Genomic DNA, 24,030 nt, shown 5'->3' on the forward strand with positions numbered 1-24,030 from the left:
TGCGTCCTCCATAACAAACAAAGAGCTGATCTGATGGTATAAATTGGCGAGTGTGTTCCACATACATGTGCAATGTCCGCACGGGGCATAATAAATGTGCTAACTTCTCATCCGAATTAGACGGTAGAAAAGAGGAAGCTTGCAGTTGCACTATCTGAGCCTTGTAGCACCTTAGGCACATAACCTTTATTGGGTTTGATGGTGGCTTTTGAAAGCCAGACATGAACTGTGGACCGCCAGCACATGAATAGTACCAAAAAGAGTACCAAAGAGGGCAGAGGGCCATCTCTGCATAGGAAAATAGATTGACTTCCGCTTTGCCGAACTTTTCCCAAATCCTCAGAACTGTCTGAGGATGAAGTCTCCATTCACCCTCAGTCATTCATCCGCAGTTCAGACGGCCCGGAACATGTCGCACGCAGGGAGAGGAGATGGTGTGCACTCTACAAAAGGAGGCGTTGTGCGAGGCTCACTATTGGTAGCGATCAAGTACATTTCCAAGCAGTTGATGTGCCACGCACGTATCATGTCCATCTAGGTGTCGAAAGCTGGGGTCCATAACACAGCGCGCCCCCATCCTATGTTGGGTGCGTCTGTGGTCACCACTTTTCGTCTGAAAACCTGATCCAGCAAGAGTGCACAAATTGGAGTGTATAACAGTGCATCTGCGTGGTGAGACACCTTGTGCATCGGTTTGCACTTTATTAAAGAGAGCGCCGCTCGCCATAGGGAAATGGTTGAGCATTATGTGTGGGGTGTGAGAAATGCAAAGGGAAATTAATCCCTTTTTTGAGTGTGTGATTGTCTTGTGTGATCGTAACAAGCGTTTTTCTTAATTTTTAATGCTCTCTTTATTTTGCAACAACAAAAATGAATAACCTTTTGCATAACACTCTGGTACCGGTGAAGCGGAACAGCATAGGTGTCAGCTGGGTTTTCTTTGAATCTGGGCCAGGAAGAACTGCAGGCTCCAGACTCCTTCACGCCTGCTTCCCGAGGGGGTTTCCTCCAGCGCAGGGTTTGCGCTTAGTTGGGCGAGGCTTCCGTTTGTGCCACAGTTTACGTGGTCTCACCAATGGCTCAGCGGCAGCGGGGCGTTTCATCGGGTGCTGGGTTGAAGCAAAACATGAGTGGTGCTGATGAGAGGGAACACTCCTCTTTGGCTAAAAATGCTGCTGCTTTTGTGCCGTGATGAAGTGCTCGGAAAAGCCTTCCATGGCATTTCCAAAAAGTCAGTCAGAGGAGACGAGAGTGAGTAGGGCGGCTTTCTCAGCGTTACGCATCTCCATGAGCGTCAACCAGACCATCCATCACCTTTCCGATGGCCTGCATGTTGACTTTAGTCGCTCCCAGCACCAGATCTGTAGTAGTGCAGAACTCTTTAATCATTGGCCTGAAAGTCTTGAAGCACTGCCATGCTATGGAACACCGAACTAGCCTTGGCAAGGCTTGAAAGGGTGGGCAGTGCGGAGTTTCCATCCCTTGGTGGCAGGAAGACAGAGATGTGCTGCAGCTGCCTCTTTAATAGGGGGAAGCTTAACATATCCCTTATCTTCAGTGTGGTCCACAATCACCAGGTATTCGTGAGCTTGCCGTGGACTTCTGGGAAGAATTGTGCTGTTTTCGGGGCCACTGCTTGCTGGCGGCAGCTGCTCTACAGGAACCACTAACCTAGGCATGATTTTACCGGCTCCTCTGGAGGGGACCAGTCGGGACAGAGTTTCTCAACTTTCGTGTGAGGACACGAAGAAGCTGTCTATCAGTGGCCTATGCACGCTCCTCACCCTTGCTGGGGGATGGGGCTGCCGCATCCTCTGGACCATTCTCCCATATCCGATGCCATGAGGGACACTGCATCGTTAGCATCATCAGACCCGCCGAATACTACAACTCTGCACTCATTAACACAGGGCCAGAGGTCATCACGTGTTGACTGCACTGGCGAAACTCTCCAAGGGAAGATCGAGGTGCTTGTAGGACTTGCACCGGCGTGAGATCCACCTCTGGCTCTTCAATCAAAAAATCGTAAGTGCAGAAAAATGAGCGCAGATCAAAATAATTAGCGCAGCTCAAATAACAAGCATGAATCAAAATATAAACATTTAAAAATCATGTTTTCCTTGGTTATATTACTGTTTTTGTGCTCTGATAATTTTGCTCATTTTCATTTTTTTTGTATGCTCATGTTGTATTTTTCTTTTGCTTTTGTTTCCAAGTCCTGTGCTTGGTTTTCCAAAACTTGTGATTAGTTTAATGTAAATCAGGGGGTGTTTTGTGTCCCTATTGGTCCACTAGTTCTTGATCGACATGTCCTCCTCTAGTCAATCATTCGAAGAGGGGAGGTGCCGTCACTCCGATGACTACTGCTCAATATTGTATTATTTGTGGTTGATGGATACGCTGCTTGTTGCTGTTTTTGAGTATTTTCTGCCAGCTCTAGGATACCATGTGTTGTCCAAGTAGGACATTATCATAGTCCGTTAGCACACGTATCGAATCAGCTGAATTTAGTTAGTAGAGTCTTTTGTTTAGGCATTATTTAAGACTTCCTTGTTTGTGGGTTATTGACTGCATATCTTATCATAATACTTTTGATGGGAATTTGATCCCATAGTTATCAGTCTTGAGGTAATAAAATTCAGAAGAAATGGTGTGTGAGTGCCTAAAAGGGCAGGGCTTAAACACGATTGCAGTTTTGATACAAGGGCTTCAACTAGGTTGTGGAAAAGGAATTCCCCAAAGCATTCACTGCAATGCAATCATGGTAAATTGTCATTAATATGGTTTTTACTATAAATACAGTAGCTGAATTGATGGATAAAGCTATTATGAGGGGATGCTAAATTTATTGTGAAGGAATGCAAAACTACTTAAAAAAAAAAAAAACGAAAATTCCCTCCTTGTCCTCCAAATTAGTATCAAGTATATTCAGGAATTGAAAATAATAATGAAATGCAACACACTATATAAATCACTATTATTCCCATTTATTTTTCTACTACAGTTTCTTGTTCTTAGTATGGAATACTACATTTTAGTTTATTCTTTTGTGCCGCAGGTACTGCAGCTGTGAGGAGTTTGCTGCTGACGCACAGCTCATCTTCAACAACTGCGAGCTTTTCAATGAGGACACATCAGATGTGGGCAAGGCCGGCCACTCCATGCGATGCTTCTTCGAGAGCCGCTGGGCGGAGTTTTACGACAACAAGGACAAATAGAGATTATGTCACCCGTTGCATGGGATGAAGCATTTAAATGCCATGCCCCTTTGATGCTCATTACTACTAAAAACTGTTTCTGGAGAGCCCTCCAGTCCTCTGTATGCATATTGTGTAGATATATGTATAGATTTGTTCTGTCTGTTTTACAAGTATCTATTTTTGTCCGCCCCACCTTCATCTTAAGTTTAAAAACATTTCCTTATCACCTTGTATTACACTGTACAAACTTCTCATGTATATCCCAAATTTTATCAGTCACGCCGTTGGGGTTGAAGTACGCCTTCAGGACTTGATTGGTTCACACTTGATGTCACGTGACTAATCGCCGTGATTGGCACACCTCTATCAGGATGTTTTGACCACACACTTCTTTACTCTAAAGCCTTCTGCTCCATATTGTATAGGTCGTGGAGCTTGTGTGTCCCCTTGATTGAAAATGTAACGTAACGTGCTTTCAAGACTAGAAGCAATTTCCTCAGTATATTTTTTATTATATACTATATATACACTTAAGAAAAAACTATTAGTTGGGATTATTTAATAGCAAAAGCCTGTAGTGAATCTGTACAGACCACATAGTAGCGAGATGTATAGGTGACTCATGAAATGGCCAGTAAAACGTATTATATCACATGCTTTTTTTGCTTGTTGTTGAATATTGGTCTTGTCAACTGGAGGATTGCCATAATTTAATATATGGCTTTTTTATTTGCTTTATTGTCCTGTCACGCCCCCCAAAAACAGAACTAAGTCAGTGTTTAGTCATGATGGAACCTGAGGAAATGCCAACAAAAATTGTTAATCGCTGTTCAGAAAGGTTATTGGCCACAAGTTTTTAACTTCTTTGCTTTTAATCTCTACTAGCTAGCAGATTTGAAAGTTTTCGCTTGTATAATTATTGTCTGGGGAGGGGTTCTAGACTGTATTCATTTAGGGTTTTATGGAAAGGATATGGATGTACGTTTGGCACTATAGATCATTTTAGCTCTACTTCTCATTGGAAGAGTTCATTCACTGTTGTATTCAGTATGACTGGATAAGATTTGCTCTTTGCTCTCATGAAAATGATGCTGAAATCTACAGATGTTTAAACTGTTTTATGTGTTGGTAATGGTGTGTGTGGTATCTTTGAAAAATCTGGACCAACTCAAAAAGGATGTACATTTTACGCTTGTGTTGTGACATTGTTTTCGCAGATGAAAAGGCTTTTCTTTATCATTAGTAAATTGACCAATTGAAGGTTTTAAGAATAAACACAATTAAGGGAAAATAAATGTGTTATTTACCCTGTAGCTATTAACGTTTAAAATGTTCCCCTTAGAAATTCATATTTTTATCGTAGTCATCAAAAAAAGGATACTTTAGCACTAAGTGCAGCATATATGAGAAGACCGCAGGAGAACACACTATTCTTGTCTTGTTGGTTCATACACTGAACTTGTTCAGTAGGAAATTCATCATTCACATTCTTTTCTTAGCCATACAAAAGGGACATACTTTGTTTCTTTTCTTTCTTTTTTTTAAAGACCTGAAAACAGTCCTAGGAAGTTCAAACAAATGTGGTGTGTAGTGAGTTTTTAATAATGTACAGTTTTTGTGACCTTTAAATTTGTTTCTTTCTATATTTTTTAGGACCAATATATTGTTTTTAAGAGGTGGCATTGATCATGTTTTATGATAATGTAACACGTGCATCCGTAGAATGTACTGTAAGCAGAAATAAAACCACAACTAGTAGACAAAAACTTGTCTCTTTTTGGCACTTTTATGTGTGTAAGGTACAAAATATATAGACTCAACTTTTGATACAATAAGTTTTATATTTTTATATATATATCATTTTTTTATACAGAATTGAAAAGAGGTCGATTATGAGCACAGTTTTGCATTCTTGGTTGACATCCATTTTTTTATTAAAATGGGAAATATGTGTGGGACATGCTGAAGGGCTTGTTCTTATTTTTCTTTTTTTTCCTTAAAATTCTCATCAGCCATGAATCATGATTAGCTACTTGCTGGTGTGTTGCAGGGGGAGGGACATTCTCACTCTGGAGCATTTGAACAATATTTGTGTATTTTACAGATACTGAACAAATAAGAAAATGCATATGGGTCATTAACAAACTGTTAAGATGAGATGATATAATGAGGAACCTTTAAAAAATCTTGTGAAGTTCATAGAAATGTAAACTTTGTGTACATTGTAAAAAAAAAAATATTTATAGCATTTTTTTTTTTTTTAACAAAAAACAATTTACTTTAAAATGTGAAGTGACGTGACCCAAGTAAAAGGTATTAATATAGTTTCCTTGCAATTCAACACATGTGAGTGTACAATATCATTAATAAAATAAAAAAAGTTTTTTTAAGGATGAAAAGACAAGGTTAAAAAAAAAAAAAAAAAAATTAAGGTTAAAAAGACAAAGATCATGAGCATTTGTTTTATAAAAAGAAACATTTCACAACTTGTTTTGCAAGAAATAATATAAGATTATTTCAGAATAATTGGCAAAATAAAATAAGAATTTTAGCTTGTAACAAGATGCTTATTTATACTGTCTCCAGACCGTTTCACCACTTAGACCTTTTTTACTGTACGCTGCAAAAATTTTCAAAACGACTGAACTCAGAAATTGAAAACACGCTCATAAATGTATAGTATATTCAAGTAATTGTTTTGTGTGATTGCATTTTTAATATAATTTTTAATAAGATCAAATAAATAATGAGTCATGTCATTGACCAAGCATTAGTCCAGCATGAGTCATCAACATTTTTCTGGAAGAGAAATACTTGATGTTTTGAATTTGTACAGTATCTGTTCAAAGTGAATGTTTTCAATGTTTTGAAGTTCACTAGCAGATGACCTTAAAACTGATAGACTGATTTAATAATGTTTTTACCTTGAGAAAATGTGTTTTATAAGGGCTGCAATTTATGCAACCCTTTTACCAAAATTTGGGATGTGTCTGGATCATTTAAACCCTGATTTGTTTGATTACTGTCATTGTTTAAATATTGTTTGTATAGCATTAAACATTAAATTAGAATCAAATCGAATTCAACATGAAATCAAAGGTTAATGTTTCTGATCATATAGAAAATGCCACACCGATTAACAGTTTTGCAGATTTATCCTAAATTAAGCTATCATCAAAAAAGTCCCGGTTCTCCCTATGGCCAGTCTGCCCCTGCCTGTACATCTACTTATTCATGCGTTTATCTAATCAGCCAATCATGTGGCAGCAGAGTAATGTATAAAATAATGCAGATATGGGTCAAGAGCTACAGTTAATGTTCACATCAACCATCAGAATGGCGAAAAATGATGTGATCTCAGTGATTTCGACCGTGGCATGATTGTTGGTGCCAGACGGACTGGTTTGAGTATTTCTGTAACAAGGGGGTTTCACACACAAGCCTCTAGAGCAGGGATCTCAAACCACCAGCCATACAGCCCAAGTTTTAATAGTTCATCCTCAAACCCAGCCTCAAATTTACTTTCTCCATTTTGTTTTGGTCTTTCATTTTTTCCCTTAAAAGGATTATTAAACCATAGCCTAATGTATTCCATATGGGGTATTACACACCTAGCAAAACTTCATCTCTTTCATCCTGATCTGGGAGCTGTCTGTGGAAGCATACATTGAAATACAATATCAGGTGTCATTACTCCAATAAACATGTAGATTAGTCTGCTAGGTAGCTGTGAGGGAGAGATGAGACACTCAACTCTGAAAACGTCTGTCCACCATGCATCAATATCTGTTGGCAATAACGAAACTATAAACTGGCGCTCTGCATCTCTGCATCAGTCTACAGCACCACGGCTAAACGTTGTTAAATTTACAGTGTCCAAACTTCCTCTTTTTCACAGTTATGTCCTCTTTTTCAGACCAGAAAAACCTCTAAAGCGGTACATTAAATCTGGCTAGAAATGTGTAGGATGTCTTTGTCTTCATATCGATGTGCTTTCTACAGTTACAACTATATTCTGTGTATTTCGTACTGTGCATCAGTTTTCATGTGTTTACGTGTCCTTGTGTGATTATTCTCTCGCTCACTCACCTGCTCCATCAGACTCACGCTTACTGTATTATTTTTAACTGAAAATTTTGACTGCATCGAGATAACATCAAGCATAGGCTACTGCATATTAGGGAAATATATTTTTGTGAGCCTGTGCCCACTGCAGCCACAGTTTCCTGTTCTTAGCTGACAGTAGTGGACTAGTGGTGCCTGGGAGAGTGTTCTGCTGCTGTAGCCCATCCGCCTCAATGTTCAACGTGATGCACGTTCAGAAATACTTTTCTGCAGCGCACTGTTTTAACGTGTCATTATTTATGTTGGTATCTGCATGATTTTATGCATTGCACTGCTGCACATGATGCAGCACATGATTGGCTGATTAGATAATCGCATGAATAAGTAGGTGTTCAGGTGTAACTAATAAAGTGCTCTATGAGTGTAGATTTGCACAAAATGTTGGTTCATTGATAAATTTACATTTGGTGAGTTTTAAACTGCTTTCTATGCTATGTTGATTTCATGTTGGATAATATTTAATCTAACATTTCTAAGAATTGTTTGTACCAAATTTGTGTCTTAACGTTTTGTAAGCCATATTTATAGTGTCTGGAAAGTGGTTTATTTGTGTAGCCAAGCGGAGAAATTTCATGTAATTTACTGTAAGTCTGGTCATAAATTGGACATGGCCCCTTTAAGAACTGGAGTTTTGCGACCTGCTTTACAGCACTCTCTTGTGTTAGAGATGTGAAAACCTACCTTGGGTAAGAGAGCTCCCTGTTTTGGTCACCGGTTGATAATTCTTTGAGTAAATATAAACGTTTACACAAAATGTTGTTAAATTGCATTAAATATGTGTTCACGAGAGTCATATGGTAAAATTGAATGTTTGGGATCATTTTTGCAGGATGCATGTGGATTGCATGTGTGGAGTTTGACCACGCATTGATGCAGATGCAGGACTGGGCATATAAATGTATTATTAATCATATCATATTTAATGATTTATAGCCCAGAGTGTTTTCCAGTTTAGTGAATAAGTGTAATAAGTGTTATATTTGAAACTATGTTTAATGAGAATTTTTTGTTTAAACTGTTATACATGTCCATAAAGCCTGATTAGAAATGCATAAAATACTATGTGTGATTCAAGGAAGTACTTGAATGCATAAAATACTGTGAATGATATTAGCATGTATTAAGGTGATGCATGCTGAAGCATATGGGTAAGTGAATGCCCTTTTTGTATTCTCTATTGACATTAGCCTCAACCGTTTTTCGTTGAACCATATTTCATTTTTGAAATTCATTTCCTTTTTTTACATCCGTCCCCATCGACTGCTGTTTTTTCTTTTCAACAGCCATCCGAATAAAACACCAAAGAGATATTTTTGTATCCTGTGTTGTTTCTTTACAACCCACCGGCTACATTTTACTAACCTTAAAAAGTGTAGGTAGCATTTTACGGAGAGGGATTTAGGAAAGTAACGACACAAAACACCATGAGCTGTTTTTGTTTGTTAGTTTTTTATAGCTCAAGCTAAACAGAGAGTGAATGTATTTGTATGACAGCAAATAGAGTTTGGCATATAAACTGTTTTGTTGTTGTGTATGGCTGTTTTTGTGTATCTGCAGTATCACAGTCACCTTCATTACTGTCAGGGGACACGCCTACTAACAGCAGGTGCTTAGAGCATTTCTGCATGCTTTTCATTGCGCTCTGCAGCACATGATGTGTCTATACCAGCTGGGACTGTTCTCTGTCCCGGAGATCAGGAGCATGCCCCTTTCTCTCAGGATAATACTGGGGTTGTCCTAGATTGGAATTCGGTATTCCAGTTTCATCTTTTTGCTTACGTTTTTTTTGGATGGAGAGAAGTCTGGGTGCATAATGTTTGGGTTCTAAAAATCTCTTTTCAGTACCAAATGTTAGCTTTTAAAATCTGCACAATATATGCAGACTTGATTTAAGGTCCAATTTAATGTTTAATGCAAATGATAGTTTTGATGTTGGGTTCTGGTAAGTGAATCTCAGAGACATACATTCTATAATAACATACTGTAAATTGAGCCCTATATTTAACCTTTTTTTGCACATGGTTAATCCATACAGTCCCTCTTAAAAAATATTAGGACACTTAAGCCACACTTCAAAATGTATGTACTTTACTGCAGTTGATATATTTGAATATCAATTACAAGTGGCATTTATTTTAAAGAAAGATTGCACACTTTTCAAACAAAACATTTCACCAAAATATATTTGTAAGATATTAAAGGATTAAACAATAGATTTTCAGAATATTAAGATTAAATATAACAGAATGAAAATTGTTATTGTTAATATAATTACAGTTTTTCTCAATCGCTTTGGCTCATTATTTTTGAAACAGTCTTAACATTATCTAAGTGCAATTGTCACAACTGTTATATGGAACATCACAACTCACCCAAAACATTTAATTCATGCTTAGTTACTTAGTTATTGTGTCAGTAAATTAGCCAATACCACCAAAATGTTTTTATATATATATATATATATATATATATATATATATATATATATATATATATATATATAAAACATTTTGGTGGTATTGGCGAATATATAGGGGAGACCGGGGATGAAAGTAACACCTTTTGTTTGAGCGTCAGTAACTCAGTGGTTGTTTGTGCTAGGTCTCTCAAATTTTGATACATACTACCCATATCTGTCTTCTACAAATATAACTCACTTGGACATCTATTACTCAATCATAGATTATGTGAGTTAGTGTCAAATACAAAGAGTTCGTTAGTTACAACCCACCCCACAACTGGGGTGAGTTGTAACACTAGCTGGGGATGGATGTAACAATGAGAGGTAATTTGCTAAAATAAGATTCACACTATACAAGAATATATTTATACAAGAACCAGTCATTTCCTGCCATGGATTTCTCCACCCATGACTGGGGGTGTTTACAGTGATTAGCCACTGCCAACTGGTATGCAAACTTCCTCACCTAAAAGCAAGTGATCAGTAAACATGTTATATCCATGAATGTTGTATGACCCCTTTGGAGCAATAAGTAATAAACAAGCCACACTAATTGTTGCTGAAAAGCTCTTCATAATGGGGATAATAATTGTGGAGTGAAATATTTTCCTTAAACATATGAGTGCACCATTTTTTTAATTATGCCTCTCTCATGGTTACCTCTCGAGGGGTTAACCCATAGAACAGATCAGCTGCTTCTGTCAAATACTCTGTCAAGAGTTCCTCCTGTGCCTCACTGAAGACTTTCTGACTACTACGGTAGCCTACATGGGGCTTCTCACTTGAACCCTCCTCTCTTAGCTTCTTTGCGGCTTTACAATATCTGTACAATGTGACGTGACAGATGGAATGGGTCTTGGCGACTGATCTCACAGATTTTCCCTGCCTGACTTCAATTGCAGCCTTTCTCAAAATGTCTGCAGGGACACCCCTGTCTGTCTTACGCTTCCACTGCCTAGGCATGCTAGAAAAAAGGTGAAAAATACTAAAGTACAAAAACAAAAAAAAGTACAAAGTCATCATAAGGGGATGGTTGTAACATTTTTCATGAACTGTTACAACAATCCCCACAACAACCAGCCATTACATAGCTAACTGTTTAAGGTATGTGGGTTTAAAGTTAGCATGAATGCTAAGCATGAAATTAAACTAGAGAAACGGCTACTTTAGGTGATATAAGTTGCAACATTGTATCTACAATAGAATGAAAGCTAGGCAAAAAATAATCTTGATAAAAAAAAATACTTTTTACCTGAAAATCAGTTTTTTGGTTATAAAATTCTCAGTGTTTCTAACAGAGACATGCAACTTCTCATGTGAGCTCGAAAAGGAAATTGGAGTCTACGATATTGATGACATCATCGCAGCTCTTTTCTGATTGGTCAAACTGACAGCGTTACAACTAACCCAGTGTTACAACACTCCCCGGTCTCCCCTATATATTAATATTTTATTGATTCAAAAAACAAGATTAAAGAAAAAGAACATACACACAGAGAATCAAATTATAGCAAATGTGTGTGTCTTATAGCACACACACACACACACACACACACACACACTACAAACATCCAGTGCTCCAAAAATGAAAAATGAAAGTATACACAGGTATAAATACAAAATAAATCCACCTTGGTCGCTAGGGGATTAGCAGATAATTCCCTATCTGATGACTCCAGAAAATCAATCCGTTTCTCATCATCACCCATTCTTGTGACCACCTCAGTGAAATTCGCCTCCATGGCAGTGATCGATCGACGTATCACAGCAAGATCCTCCAAGTCAGCAACGACCTTCGTCAGCATTGCCGACATGTTCAGCATCTCTCGCTGCATTTCCCGCTTCTCTCGACTCCCAAACTTGCGGTCAGCTCGGGGGTGTCAGCTTGAGCACGTAGGTGTCTTTTAATGTCTCCAGAGCCCTAATATTTTGAATTCTTTGACACATTGTCCTCCTAGAACAGTTATGGAACAGAGTGTGTCGAATCTCACTGGTTTATGTCATAAAAGGGATTAAAACTAGCAAAGTGTGCAGAGTTCGCCGTTCACACGTCCAAGCCGCACGGCGTCACATGACTCCAGCATAAAAAGTTTTTTGTCATCGCGTGAGTCGTACTGAGCCGAAATGTTTTAAATATTAAAAATTCATTTTTGTTCTACTTTTTTGTTGACACTGAATGCTTACTGTATTATACAAGAATGTCAGTTCTGTCTAGCTGAATGCTATTGTGTATCACACTGAGCATTTTAGATACCGATTTCAACAATAGGTAAAAGTTTACTGGGAAAAGTCAGTATTGTACAATACTGTAGTATGCAGAAAAAGGATATGCACATTTGAATGTAAACAGAACATTTATTTTTGTTGTAATGTCTTACATGTAAAAAGAAAATTCACATGTTCATTTTTACAAATTTCTTATATGTAAAATAAAATATAGTGAACAGAAAATTGCAACAAAATGACATCCATGCCAAAAAAAAAAAAAACCCACAACAATGAAAAAACATTCCATGTCATATATATTTATCATTTTGCATGTGAAAGAACGTTTAGAAGTTGTGAAGAGTATGACAGTTTCACTGAGAATCAACTCATCAGTTTTGATCAGCAAGCCATGTGCATTTAGTTATTGTGCAAATTGTAGACAATTGTACTTACTCTTTTGCACACATGTGCCAAAACACAAGCAATTTGCTTAAATGAATAAGAAATTCAAATCTGGTGTGAACAAGAAACTACAAGAAACAGAGATTTGAACTTAAGGTTTTGAAAAAAAAAAAACATTCTCATTTGAGAATTGAGCCAAAGTGTTTGAGGAAAAACTGTAAGATGAAATGTATCTGGATACTTACTGGCTGTCAAACATTAGTGGAACATGTTCTTATGTTTATAGCGCATGTGGTGAACTACAGCAGTGATTGCTCTGCTAGTACTCCTGTGTGAACTTGAGGGGTACTCAATTCATATATCCCCTCAAAATTACAGTTGACTTAAAGTACTTGCAAAATGGCTGAGAACATTTCTAGCATCATTTGTTTTCTGATGGTATAGTATATTTTTCAATATTCTAGTATGTTTCTTATATATCAAAATACTTATATGAGTTTCCTGGCCTTTGTGTGACCCAGGAGAGAGCATATGAGGTTACTAAAATTGTTGTTGCTGCAGAGGCCACAAAGAGCACCCAGCTGTAACAAAATAATGAGACTAAGGACCTTGAAGATAGACTAAAGCCAAGTTTCTACCAGTAAAAAGATATCAAAAGGCTCTGTGAGATAATGGTGGCAAATAGTATCCATTGGTTACAAAAATAACAAAGGGGCACAGAAATGAGGTAATGCCAGATAACAAACTGTATAGAAGAGGAGGTTTTGGACTAAGACAGTCAGAACGGACAGCTGGCCGGTCTCATGTTTGTTGGTGTTCAATAAACTACAATTTTGGCATCTGGAACTCAAGACTCCGAGAGTTTTCTTACAACTTAGAGAGATTCATCACGATATTCCAAGACAATGGTTAGAAAATCTAATTCAATGACATTTATTTTTAAGTGTGACTTAAATGTCCAAATATTTTTTGTGGCCACTGTAGATGTCTCTCTTTGCTCTTTCTCTTTTACCCACCTCTTAGCTGGCAGTTTCATCCAGTGTGTGATGCACTTTGTGCAGTCAGTCCGCTGTGTGTGTGTGTGTGTGTGTGTGTGTGTGTGTGTGTGCGTGCATATGCTTGTGTGTAAACTGTTGGTGTCAGCATTCTGCATTTGAAAAAAACAGAGCCCTATATCTATATAAGTTGTGGAACAAGATTCCTGTCCAACAGACAGACAGACAGACAGAAAGACGGACGGATGGATGGATGGACGGACAGACAGGCATAGGGATGGATGGATGATAGACAGGCAGACAGACAGACAGACAGACAGACAGACAGACAGGTAGGTAGGTAGATAGATAGATAGATAGATAGATAGATAGATAGATAGATAGATAGATAGATAGATAGATAGATAGATAGATAGATAGATAGATAGATAGATAGATAGACAGACAAAGAGATGATGGATGGTTGGATGGATGGATGGACAGACAGACAGATGATGGATGGATGATAGACAGACAGATGATAGATGGATGGATAGACAGACATATGATATATGGATGGATAGAGAGATAGATAGATAGCTAAAAAATTTTAACAAAACTTTATTTCATTAATATGAATTAGACTGAAATAAATATTTGTTGGAGTACTTGAATTCATGCCCAATTTAAAGGTCAATAAAACATTGCATGTTTAGCTCAACATGTCATACAGGCCACTTAAAAGAGCCATCTAGCATTGCAGCATCATAATAGGTGTCATGGCAACTGAATCCAGCCAAATGGTGTCACCATGGTAATGATCACAGTACTTCACATGTTGAATGATGAAAGGAGAGAAACAGAGGATAATAAATGCATATGTGCTGTGTTTTTATTCGTTTATAATTTAAGAATGATGTCACCAAAGCACAAATTGTGATAATAAAAAAAGAAATAAAATAAAATCAATTATAACTGCAAGTCTCTCCAAAACCTCAAAGACCATCATTTATACCCTAAGTGCATGTCAGTTAAAAGAACCAAGAAATTACACCACAGCCGGTGCATCAAGTAACCTGTAGCATATAGATAGGAGAGGATGCTGCCTTTGGTGGTTGTTGTACAGAATTAAACCTTCACAAGTCCAATTGAAGTCTATGTTTATCATACATGCTGTGTGAATACCTCATGGCAACCAGTGTGAAGGTTTATCAGCGTGCGAGTGCTCATAAGCAGCATTATCCAGGACAAAGGGTGGGGTGATCCCTTTGTGCCAAGGCCTCCTGTAGTCTCCTCCACTGGAATTAATTAGTCTCTTTCTGATAGAAGACACCCTTCCATCCCAAATTCATGCCCTCACTACACACACACACAAACAGGGCATACACACACAACTATCAAGAGTGACATACAGAGTGACTGAAGGATTATAAAACATCCTGGAATGGGAATCAGACAGGTAAGGATGAATATTGCACATTAATTGATTGAAGGATTTTGTTTAAATCGATTCAATTGCAGTTAGCATCCAGTTTGATGTGGATCCACTTTCTGTGAATCATCAGGGTTTAGGGCGAATTAATGATGAAATGCCAAGTAACTTGAAAGTTTTGTTAACATCTATGTAGTTTTTGGTAGTGGCGAAATTGTGTCAATAGATTTCAATAACGTCTTTCCAGATAAAAATGATCTCTTAAATAGGAGGATAAATGCAATTTTACTAAGAGACATTTTTTTATTTTATTGTGAACTGATTCAAAATATATTTTTTATATTTTCTTTTTTCTTTCTTTTTTGAGCAGTTGTCTGTCAGAAGTACTTCTGAGTTATTTAGCTTCTCTGAATCATGTAAAATATATAACGTATGTTTCAATGATAATTTGTCTTCAACAAATTATAATTTGTGTTGATATGCTTTGTAGGAAGTTTATCAAAAATGTTCATGTTAAGATATTTTTATTGCCTTAAAGTTTGACTTTAGGCTTACATTTAGACTAGTTTGGATTAGACACAAATTTAGATATAGATATAGATAAAAATTGTTTGGATGTTATTAATGGAGTTCAAGCATCCCTAAATGGTATCACAGGTTTTTCCATCAATGTCCATTCTTTTCTCTCTCTCTCTCTCTCTCTCTCTCTCTCTCTCACACACACACACACACACACACACACACACACAACAGGAGCTGAGGAGCCGTCAGTTTTGGCAGGGGATTCTGGCAGAGATTCTGGGTTCCCTGGTCTTTGTGTCTGCCGTGTTGGGTTCTTTAGTGCCGGGTCCGGACGGGGTCTCCCCAGGGCCCATCTACCCAGCACTGGCTGCTGGTATGGCAACTGTGGTTCTGGGATATTGTTTTGGTGAAATCAGTGGGGCTCAGGTAAAGAACTATGATTTAATCTTCAAGTTTTTTGTTACTGTGGTTCAAATATGGCAAAGCATGGCACTAACAGCAACAAGGTCATGGGTTCAGTATCCAAGGAACACACAAACTGAAAAATATAAGTCGCTTTCAAAAATCTTGCTAAATTAATAAATGATATTGTAACTTTCCAGGTATTTTGCTCTAAATTGAAAGAACAGGCTCTTAACACCTGTGAAACCATTTTTACTTTTCATTTGGCAGATGCTTAAAAGCGACTTACAATGCACTTGAGATATGTATTTTATCAGTTTGTGTGTTCTCTGGGAATCAAAACTGATTTTAGCAAGTAAATAAATTGAGTAAGAGTATTTGAGAATGCTTTGTCAATTTCTTTATTGCTTTTTTCTTATTTTCAGGTAAATCCTGCAATAACTGTGGCACTTTTGGCGACACGGAAGGTGGATGTCTTGAGGGCTGTAGTTTATCTGGTAGCCCAGTGTTTGGGGGGCATCCTCTCAACTGGGATACTCTACCTCATCCTGCCCCTGAAGTCCACTGCACAGAACTACATCAACAAGGTATAGTTGAAGAATGACATAGGGATTAGTTGGTTTTAAAGGGCATTGAGTTTAAACCAACTCACACGTCTTAATTTATTTCACCAATATTCTTAGGGTTAGACTTAGAGTTGGGGTTTGAACAACATTCTGACCAACCTTCCCCACAATTTTATGATGTACAGTAGTTTATGGCTAGTTCTAGGTTGGGGTTGGGGACAAGGCCGCAGGAATGGATTTTGAATAGGGGGTGCTGCAACACTGACAGGGGTGCGCCCCTAATTCCCGCGGCAATGGTTGCATGGGGAAAGAGTTGGGACTATGTTTGTTGGACAGGAATCTTGTTCCACGACCTAAAACAGATGTTGATCCAGGAACGCTTCCTACTTGGGAAAATTGTGGTCACCTTCAAACCTCATTCTATTAGGAAAATGTAGCCAAGTGGAGAAATGTAATGTAATTGAACCCTGATCATAAATTGGATGTGGCCCCTTTAATAGTTTTGCGACGCCCGCTGTGTACACATGTGTGCAAGAGAGTTTTTTTGGCTGGTTAGAGAGCTCCTGGTTTTGTTCATCTTTTGAAAATTCTTTAGGATGCCTATAGATAGCATGTGTGGAGTTTGACAATGTTTGCAAGAACTGGGTATGTACATTTTTTATTAATCATATCTTATTATGAATGAATTATGGCCCAGAGTGTTTTTGAAATAACTGTTATATGTGTTATAGTATGTGAAAACGTGTAATGAGAATTCTATTGTTTTAAACTGCAATAAATATCCTTAAAGTACTGTGAGTGATTTAAGCATGTGTTAAATGCATAAAATACTGTGAGTGATTTAAGCATGTGTTAAATGCATAAAATGCATTGAATGATATAAGTATGTATTAAGGTTATGTATGCCGAAGCATATAGATTAATGTTCTGTTTGTTTTCTTTTGACATTAGCCTCTACCGTATTTCATTTGTTGTATTTCATTGAACCATATTTAAGTTTCTGAATTTTTTTATTTTAATTTTTTTAAATACAATATGGCCCCATCGACTGCTCTTTTTTCAAACAGCCGTCAGAATAAAACCCAAAAAGATATTTTTGTATCCTGTGGTGATTATTTTCAATCCAACAGCTACAAAAAGAATGATCTCACATTACAATATAAAATATAAAATGGTCTCTTGACTTACTGCAAGTACATTGGGATCCAAAATTAAAACCTGGCAATAAACAGACATTTAGGATTTTGAAAAATGTATAACAAAGATCAAGCAAAGTTATGACAAAAATAAAATGTTTATGATTCTGCACTATTTCTAAGTCATAAATAAAATGGTCACACTGATCATATTAAATCTGTCGTGGAAAATGTTTGACGAATCTCTCTAAAATGCAAGAAAACTCTCGGAGTCTTGAGTTCCAGATGCCAAAGTTGTAGTTTATTGAACACCAACAAACTTGAGGCCAGTCAGCTGTCTGTCTCTTAGTCCCAAACCTCCTCTTCTATACAGTTTGTTATCTGGCATTACCCCATTTCTACGCCCCTTCGTTATTTTTGTAACCAATGGATACTATTTGCCACCATTATCTCACAGAGCCTTTTGATATCTTTTTACTGGTAGAAACTTGGCTTTAGTCTATCTTCAAGGTCCTTAGTCTCATTATTTTGTTCCAGCTGGGTGCTCTTTGTGGCCTCTCCAGCATCAACACTTTTAGTAACCTCATATGCTCTCTCCTGGGTCACACAAAGGCCAGGAAACTCATATAAATACTTTGATATAAAAACATACTAGAATATTGAAAAATATACTATAAATCCTTTGTACAAAAGGCAATATTCTTGCTTTCATTAAAGCACACAAGATTATCTTTGAAACATTCTCAGATCATGCTGCATGTCATTAATCATCAGTCCATTCCAGCAAAAGGGAATGTACCAAATACTGAGAAATGCTCATTTGTAACTGGAATTTTCACTGAAATTGTCATGCTGATGACAAAATAGAAGCATTTTTCTTTTTTACAAGTGGTCTCAGACTTTAGGAGTCCACTTTATTTCCAATTCGCTTTACCAAACTTAACTTCTGTTAGAGGGCACTTTGTTAGAGGGTCTGTGTTAAGATGATACTCTTTAGTGATGTTTTTACAATTATTGGATATTTACCATTTCATACTGTTGAGATTCAATATGACATCCTCAACATTATCACTATTCATAATGTAATTCTATTTCCTCCTCTACAGGTCCCAGTGGAAATGAATGCAGGCCAAGCTCTGGGGATGGAGATGCTTGCCACGTTTGTCCTGGGTTTCACTGTATTCTCTGTGGAAGATCAACGCAAGAGGGAAAGCAGTGAACCCGGAAACATGGCCATTGGGTTTGCCGTAACCACTGCAATATTCATTGCTGTAAGTGTGTGCAAATGTGTATGATTACTGTATATTTACTGGTAAAATAATGGCAAATAATGAGTAGTTTGAGGTAATGTGTGCTTCCATCACAAACTGCTGGATAATAGTGTAGCCTGGAGCCTTGATTTTGGCCTTTAATAATGGGACTGTAAACCTGTTGACAAGCTATTTTAATGAACACTCTCTTTCAATGCTTTTGTTCACTGTTATATTACTAGTATTATTAGGTTATTTTGATTGGCAGAATCAAATGCAGTTTGCATTACATTTACTGGTAGACACTTTCATCCAAACTGACTTACATTTTATCAGTTCATGCCTTCCTTGGAAATCAAGAATGTGACTTTTGTTTTTGCTAGTGCCATTCTCAAGAACCCTAAAGATAAAGGAACACTAAATCCAGTAATCTTTTGTCAACAACTTTTAATTCAACTTTAGTAACATGACTTTTTTTTCCCATATAATTTTCCCATTATTTTATCTCCCTTTGCATACATTATAGTAAATATAGCTAAAATTTGTGTGTGGATTCAGGGGAGATTTTCAGGTGCTAGTTTGAACCCAGCTCGGTCTCTTGGTCCTGCCATAATACTTGGATACTGGGAACACCACTGGGTAAGTTAAGCAATACATTTATTAGCAGTTCTGTTGACTAGCATTCAACAGAAATAGCTACACAAAATAGCTTGGTTAACTAGTCAAATCTATCTTAAGAAGGGAGAAAATGGGGGGCCTGGGTAGCTCAGCAAGTATTGGCATTGACTACCACCCCTGGAGTCCAATCCAGGTCTCCTAAGTAACTAAATTGGCCCGGTTGCTAGGGAGGGTAGAGTCACATGAGGTAACCTCCTCGTGGTCACTGTAATGTGGTTCTCACTCCTGTTGGGGCATGGTGGTGAGTTGTGCGTGGATGCCGTGGAGAACAGCGTGGTAAATAATAGGGCTTTTCAATCTGCCATTAACACTTCGCTTATATCTCTTAAGGCCACTTTTAACCCCAGATTAAACAACATTTCCCTCTTGTAATTTTGAAAGGAGGTGATGTTTAACCTGGGTTAACATTTCTTTTAACCCAGGGCTAAGGCCACTTTTAACACTGGGTTAAGAAACATTTCACACTTGTAATTTTGAAAGGGGGTGATGTTAAAGAAATGTTCCAGGTTCAATACAAGTTAAGATCAATCAACAGCATTTGTGGCATAATAATAATTACCACAAAAACTTAATTTAGAATTGATCTTCCTTTAAAAAGTTGAAGTGGGACTAATTTTTGAATGTTAAAATACTCACCATTTCAAAAGTATAGCCACAAGACAAAGGATAACATGCAGGTATGTAAACATGATTTTAGTATGGTAAAATCACTTACTAAACTTTTCTGTGTAAAGTTATAGCTAATTTTAAGTTAAACAACATTACAGCTCAACTAATACATGAGTTTTAATAGAGGAATTAATATAAGTGCTTTTATAAAATTATAAGCTTCAGATTTCTGCTTTATACCATCCAAAAATTGGCCCCATTCACTTCCGTTGTAAGTGCCTCACTGTAACCTTGATTTTAAAGAAAAGTCTCTCTAAATTAATTTGTGTGGTAATCAACATTATTCTGTCGACTGAGCTGAACTTTTATTGAACCAGGAACATTCATTTAACCCGGGGTTAAGGCCAATTTTAGCCTCAAGTTAAGCTATGTTTTACTCTGGTCATTTTGAAAGGGGGTGATGTTAACCCTGCATTGTGGTGACAAAGATATACAGTGTGAAATGTCAACAGACAACCAATCATAAAATACCTCAGTGCTGTCCTCATGTGCTTTGTAGTCACAGAAATTTTCATACGCTATTTAGTTTCACCGTCTGAGGAAAACTGCTGCACAGTTGAAAATGTTGAACAGTGAAGGCAATAAATGGAGTGAAGAGACAGAATTACTTTTTATAAATGTATTTGTAGTAGGTTTCTGCAGAAAAGCAGTTATTTACACAGGCTTCAAGCCTGTTGCAGGCTTTGTTCCTCAATCAATGTTATTGACCTCATAAATACGAGTTGTATATTATAAATATACAATGTGGAACTTCAGAACATGAATATCCAGGATTAATTACTTACCCAGGGTAAAGTATAAATGTGTAAAATATGAAACAAGATAACCCAGGATTACATTTAACCTTATTTAACAATTTAAAGAGTGAAAAGCCCTTATGAGATTTATCTTTTTATGAAGAGTTAGCATTTGTTATGCTTGCGCTATGCTTTCAACCATGTGGTAGAAAATGTAAATCTTTTTACTGTGCTGTTTCTCTCTTTTTCAGGTGTACTGGATTGGGCCAGTTTTGGGTGCAGTTATGGCTGGAGTATCTCATGAGTTTATCTTTGCACCCAGCGCATCAAGGCAAAAGTTGGTGGCTTGTTTGACCTGTAAGGACATTGAGATAGTGGAGACAGCTAGTGTGTCTCGATCTTCCCTGTCCACGGTCACACAGAGTGCCATGAGAAACAAACAAAGCAACAAACTGGAGCACAGCTAAACTCAAGAAAGTGTGGGCAGTAAGCAGTGTTCAGAGAGTTTTCTAGACCATCACAGCAAGTAGTTTAAGATTAGGCCTTACAAGCACACTGAACCAAACCTCTCCATCTGAAAAATAATTCCGGTTGGATTTATACTGGCAGAGGATTAGAAATTCACACTGTGTACTTCTGGCACTGTAGTTCAGCACTATCCTTGCTCTAGAGCAGAACTGCCAGTGTTTGGGAGTAACTAAAAGTAGCGACACTGCTAACTAAACAACACATTTTTAGTAGCGTGATATAGCTGTTCCTGTATATGAATCTATTTAAAATATAATGTCAAAATTGATTTAAAAGTGCTTTACACACTTGAGCATCCTGGGTTAAAAATGACATTAACCCTGGGTTGAGCGGAGTGTGAAAGCCTATGAGAGGACATTCTGATAATGTGACAAGGAGTGCATTAACATGCACACTGATTTTGCTTAATGAGCAAACAAAAACGATCTGCAAATGTGTGTGTCGTCTGTAAACACTTTTCCCTCCGTTCTTATGGACTGACTCAAAGTGCGCAAGGGTTGTGAGCCTGACTATTTTTGTATGATGTCTAACCAGCAAAGACAATCAATCAAAATCAATATTTTCATCTTTTGCTAAAAGTTTCTGACAATTTTGATTTCATAGTAGAATTTTCTATTGTTGACCAGAAGCAATGTACACTTTGAATTACTCTAGTCTTGAACTACCTTAAGCTGTCTATGAACTATGAATGACGTATTTGTATAACCTTCACGGATAGTTATAAAAGTGCCAAACCTTTGCCTGTGTGGCTTGAGCTTGCAATTTCGGTTCAATATTTAACCACTTCTTCGGACTATAAACCAAAATAACTGCAAAATTACATTGTGAATATCACAGCTTTAACCTATCAACAATAGTTCAAAGTGTTTTAAAGCTTTTGAAGTGTTACATGTGTGTGTTTTCCAACTGTAAGTGTCATATCTCATATTAGTTCATTTATTTATGGTGTTGCAAAAACTATCATTGTTTTCTTTTTTGTCTCATGTACATATGTCCATTTGTTTACTTTGTGATTCGGAGCAAAATTTCAGTTTTAAGTGCATGTGTAAATGGTTCTTATGCTCTTCCTGCACTTAAGTAACATCAAAATGTAATCTTGTGTATAGTATATCAAATAAGAATATTATTATACTAGCACATGTACAACAACCTATGCTTTTACATTTCCTTGCATGCACTACACAAAATGTTTTAAACTTTTCTTTGCTCATCACACATTTCGTAGACTTGCAATATACTCTCTTGAAAAAAAAACCTCTTGATCCACATATGTAACCGTGGCATAATAAAATTAAATGTTATATTAATATCAGTTCTTTGTTTCCCTGTGTTCTTACAATAAGCATGATGTTTTATTGTATTTAAATATTTAGCATAAATGTATAAATATAACTAGCCTAACTATATACACTATGATAATTTAAAAAGCATTAAAATGTCTTAATGATTCTTTGGTAGTTTGCAACCATCTGTACTGTTACACATTCACACTTCAGTACACATGCAGATACTTTCCAACATACATAAGACCTACAAGATTAATAACAAAGCCATGCACGCACGCGCACACACACACTTAAACAATGAAGAACATTCACACAGTGCCAGCTAGCATTTTGTTTTGTTCAGTATGCATGTCTGTGTGCACACACATAGTTGGGTGAGTGAATGAGTAAAACAGATGAGATCATCAATTGTAATTCACCGTCAGCTCTCCTAACAGAGGGATTTTCCAGGGATTTATCCGGCTATGAGGCCCTACGCCCCGCCACCAGCGATATTCTACTCACACAATACAAACCTCTGCCTAATCACTTCTGCCCTGAACAAACCAGAGGCACCCAGAAACATATCCATAATCTGCACTAATTTTCCTTGCATTTTATCACAATCTTCATGTTGAGTTGTGACATCACATTGTATCAAATCCAAGCCCTGACTAATTTCCTTGCCACAATCATTCATTATTAAATACCGCATGAGTTGCTGAGAGATAACAATTTTATTCAACTTTACTGTAAAGTTGTTCATGATGTTTCACAATGGGTTTCCCATGACGGTTTGCTGAGAAAACTCTTTGAATGCACATACATAAGCAACACTTCAAATAGTTACATTTTATTGCAGATAAAACAAATATAAAGCCAATTGGAATCTGCAATAAAATTCTGCTAGGCCTTTTCTCAGAACTAACTTAATTTTTCTGAGCCATGTTTGCAACTACTTTTAACCAGCTGGTCCGAAGTTGATTTTAAATGGATGTATGAAGTCAGTTCCCCTCAAGTTAACACAGGTGTCCTAGAAGAGTAACCACATGTGTAGTTCATCTCATTAAATATGGATGTGTTCTACTTAGAGGTCTACAGGTGCCTTACGTAGAAGCCCAAACCAGGCCCATTTCTAAGACTGTGTAACCAAACCAAAAATTATTTCGGATTCTGAACGTAATCCGAAATAATTTACTCTCTTTATATTTTCTTCCCAAAGCAAGTAAATTTGTTGCAATATGCTGTATTTTGTTTAAGAATTGTATAGGCAACATTCGTAACAGTATAGCAACGGTACACATGTAGGCCCCTAAGCACACCCGAGGTAAACAGGGAAAAAACATGGGCTTATCAAAAGCTGAGTTTCTGAAATTTTCTCAGTAATTCAAAAAGTCAAGACTAAATGTTTTTGCATACTAGCTTCATACTCTGAGGTACAATGGGTTTCCTGTGGTCAGGAATTTTGATGCATG

General features: G+C 37.2%; 2 protein-coding genes across 2 annotated transcripts in view; both read left to right on the forward strand.

Annotated features, from left to right (window-relative positions):
- LOC127628536 (bromodomain adjacent to zinc finger domain protein 2A-like) overlaps positions 1-5,065 on the forward strand; it is a 45,792-nt gene extending 40,727 nt beyond the window's left edge. Inside the window, exon 29 of the mRNA XM_052105332.1 lies at positions 3,059-5,065. Coding sequence (XP_051961292.1) covers positions 3,059-3,218 — 160 coding nt within the window. The 3' untranslated portion in view covers positions 3,219-5,065. The remainder of the gene's footprint in view (positions 1-3,058) is intronic.
- A 9,657-nt stretch (positions 5,066-14,722) lies between these two features.
- Positions 14,723-22,566, forward strand: LOC127629005 (aquaporin-4-like). The gene is made up of 6 exons (XM_052106012.1): positions 14,723-14,829; positions 15,556-15,750; positions 16,152-16,313; positions 18,535-18,699; positions 19,237-19,317; positions 21,014-22,566. The coding sequence occupies exons 1-6, from the start codon at positions 14,815-14,817 to the stop codon at positions 21,227-21,229; spliced, it is 834 nt and encodes a 277-aa protein (XP_051961972.1). The 5' UTR covers positions 14,723-14,814; the 3' UTR covers positions 21,230-22,566.
- Positions 22,567-24,030: the final 1,464 nt, after the last annotated feature.

This window comes from Xyrauchen texanus, chromosome 35 (genome assembly GCF_025860055.1).
Source record: "Xyrauchen texanus isolate HMW12.3.18 chromosome 35, RBS_HiC_50CHRs, whole genome shotgun sequence".
NCBI classification, from domain to species: domain Eukaryota; kingdom Metazoa; phylum Chordata; class Actinopteri; order Cypriniformes; family Catostomidae; genus Xyrauchen; species Xyrauchen texanus.

Bases quoted from the DNA above. Each gene is read 5' to 3' on its own strand.
- LOC127629005 (XM_052106012.1), top strand. The intron at 16,314-18,534 runs GTATAGTTGAAG...CCTCCTCTACAG, and splicing joins CACAGAACTACATCAACAAG to GTCCCAGTGGAAATGAATGC. The intron at 19,318-21,013 runs GTAAGTTAAGCA...TCTCTTTTTCAG, and splicing joins GATACTGGGAACACCACTGG to GTGTACTGGATTGGGCCAGT.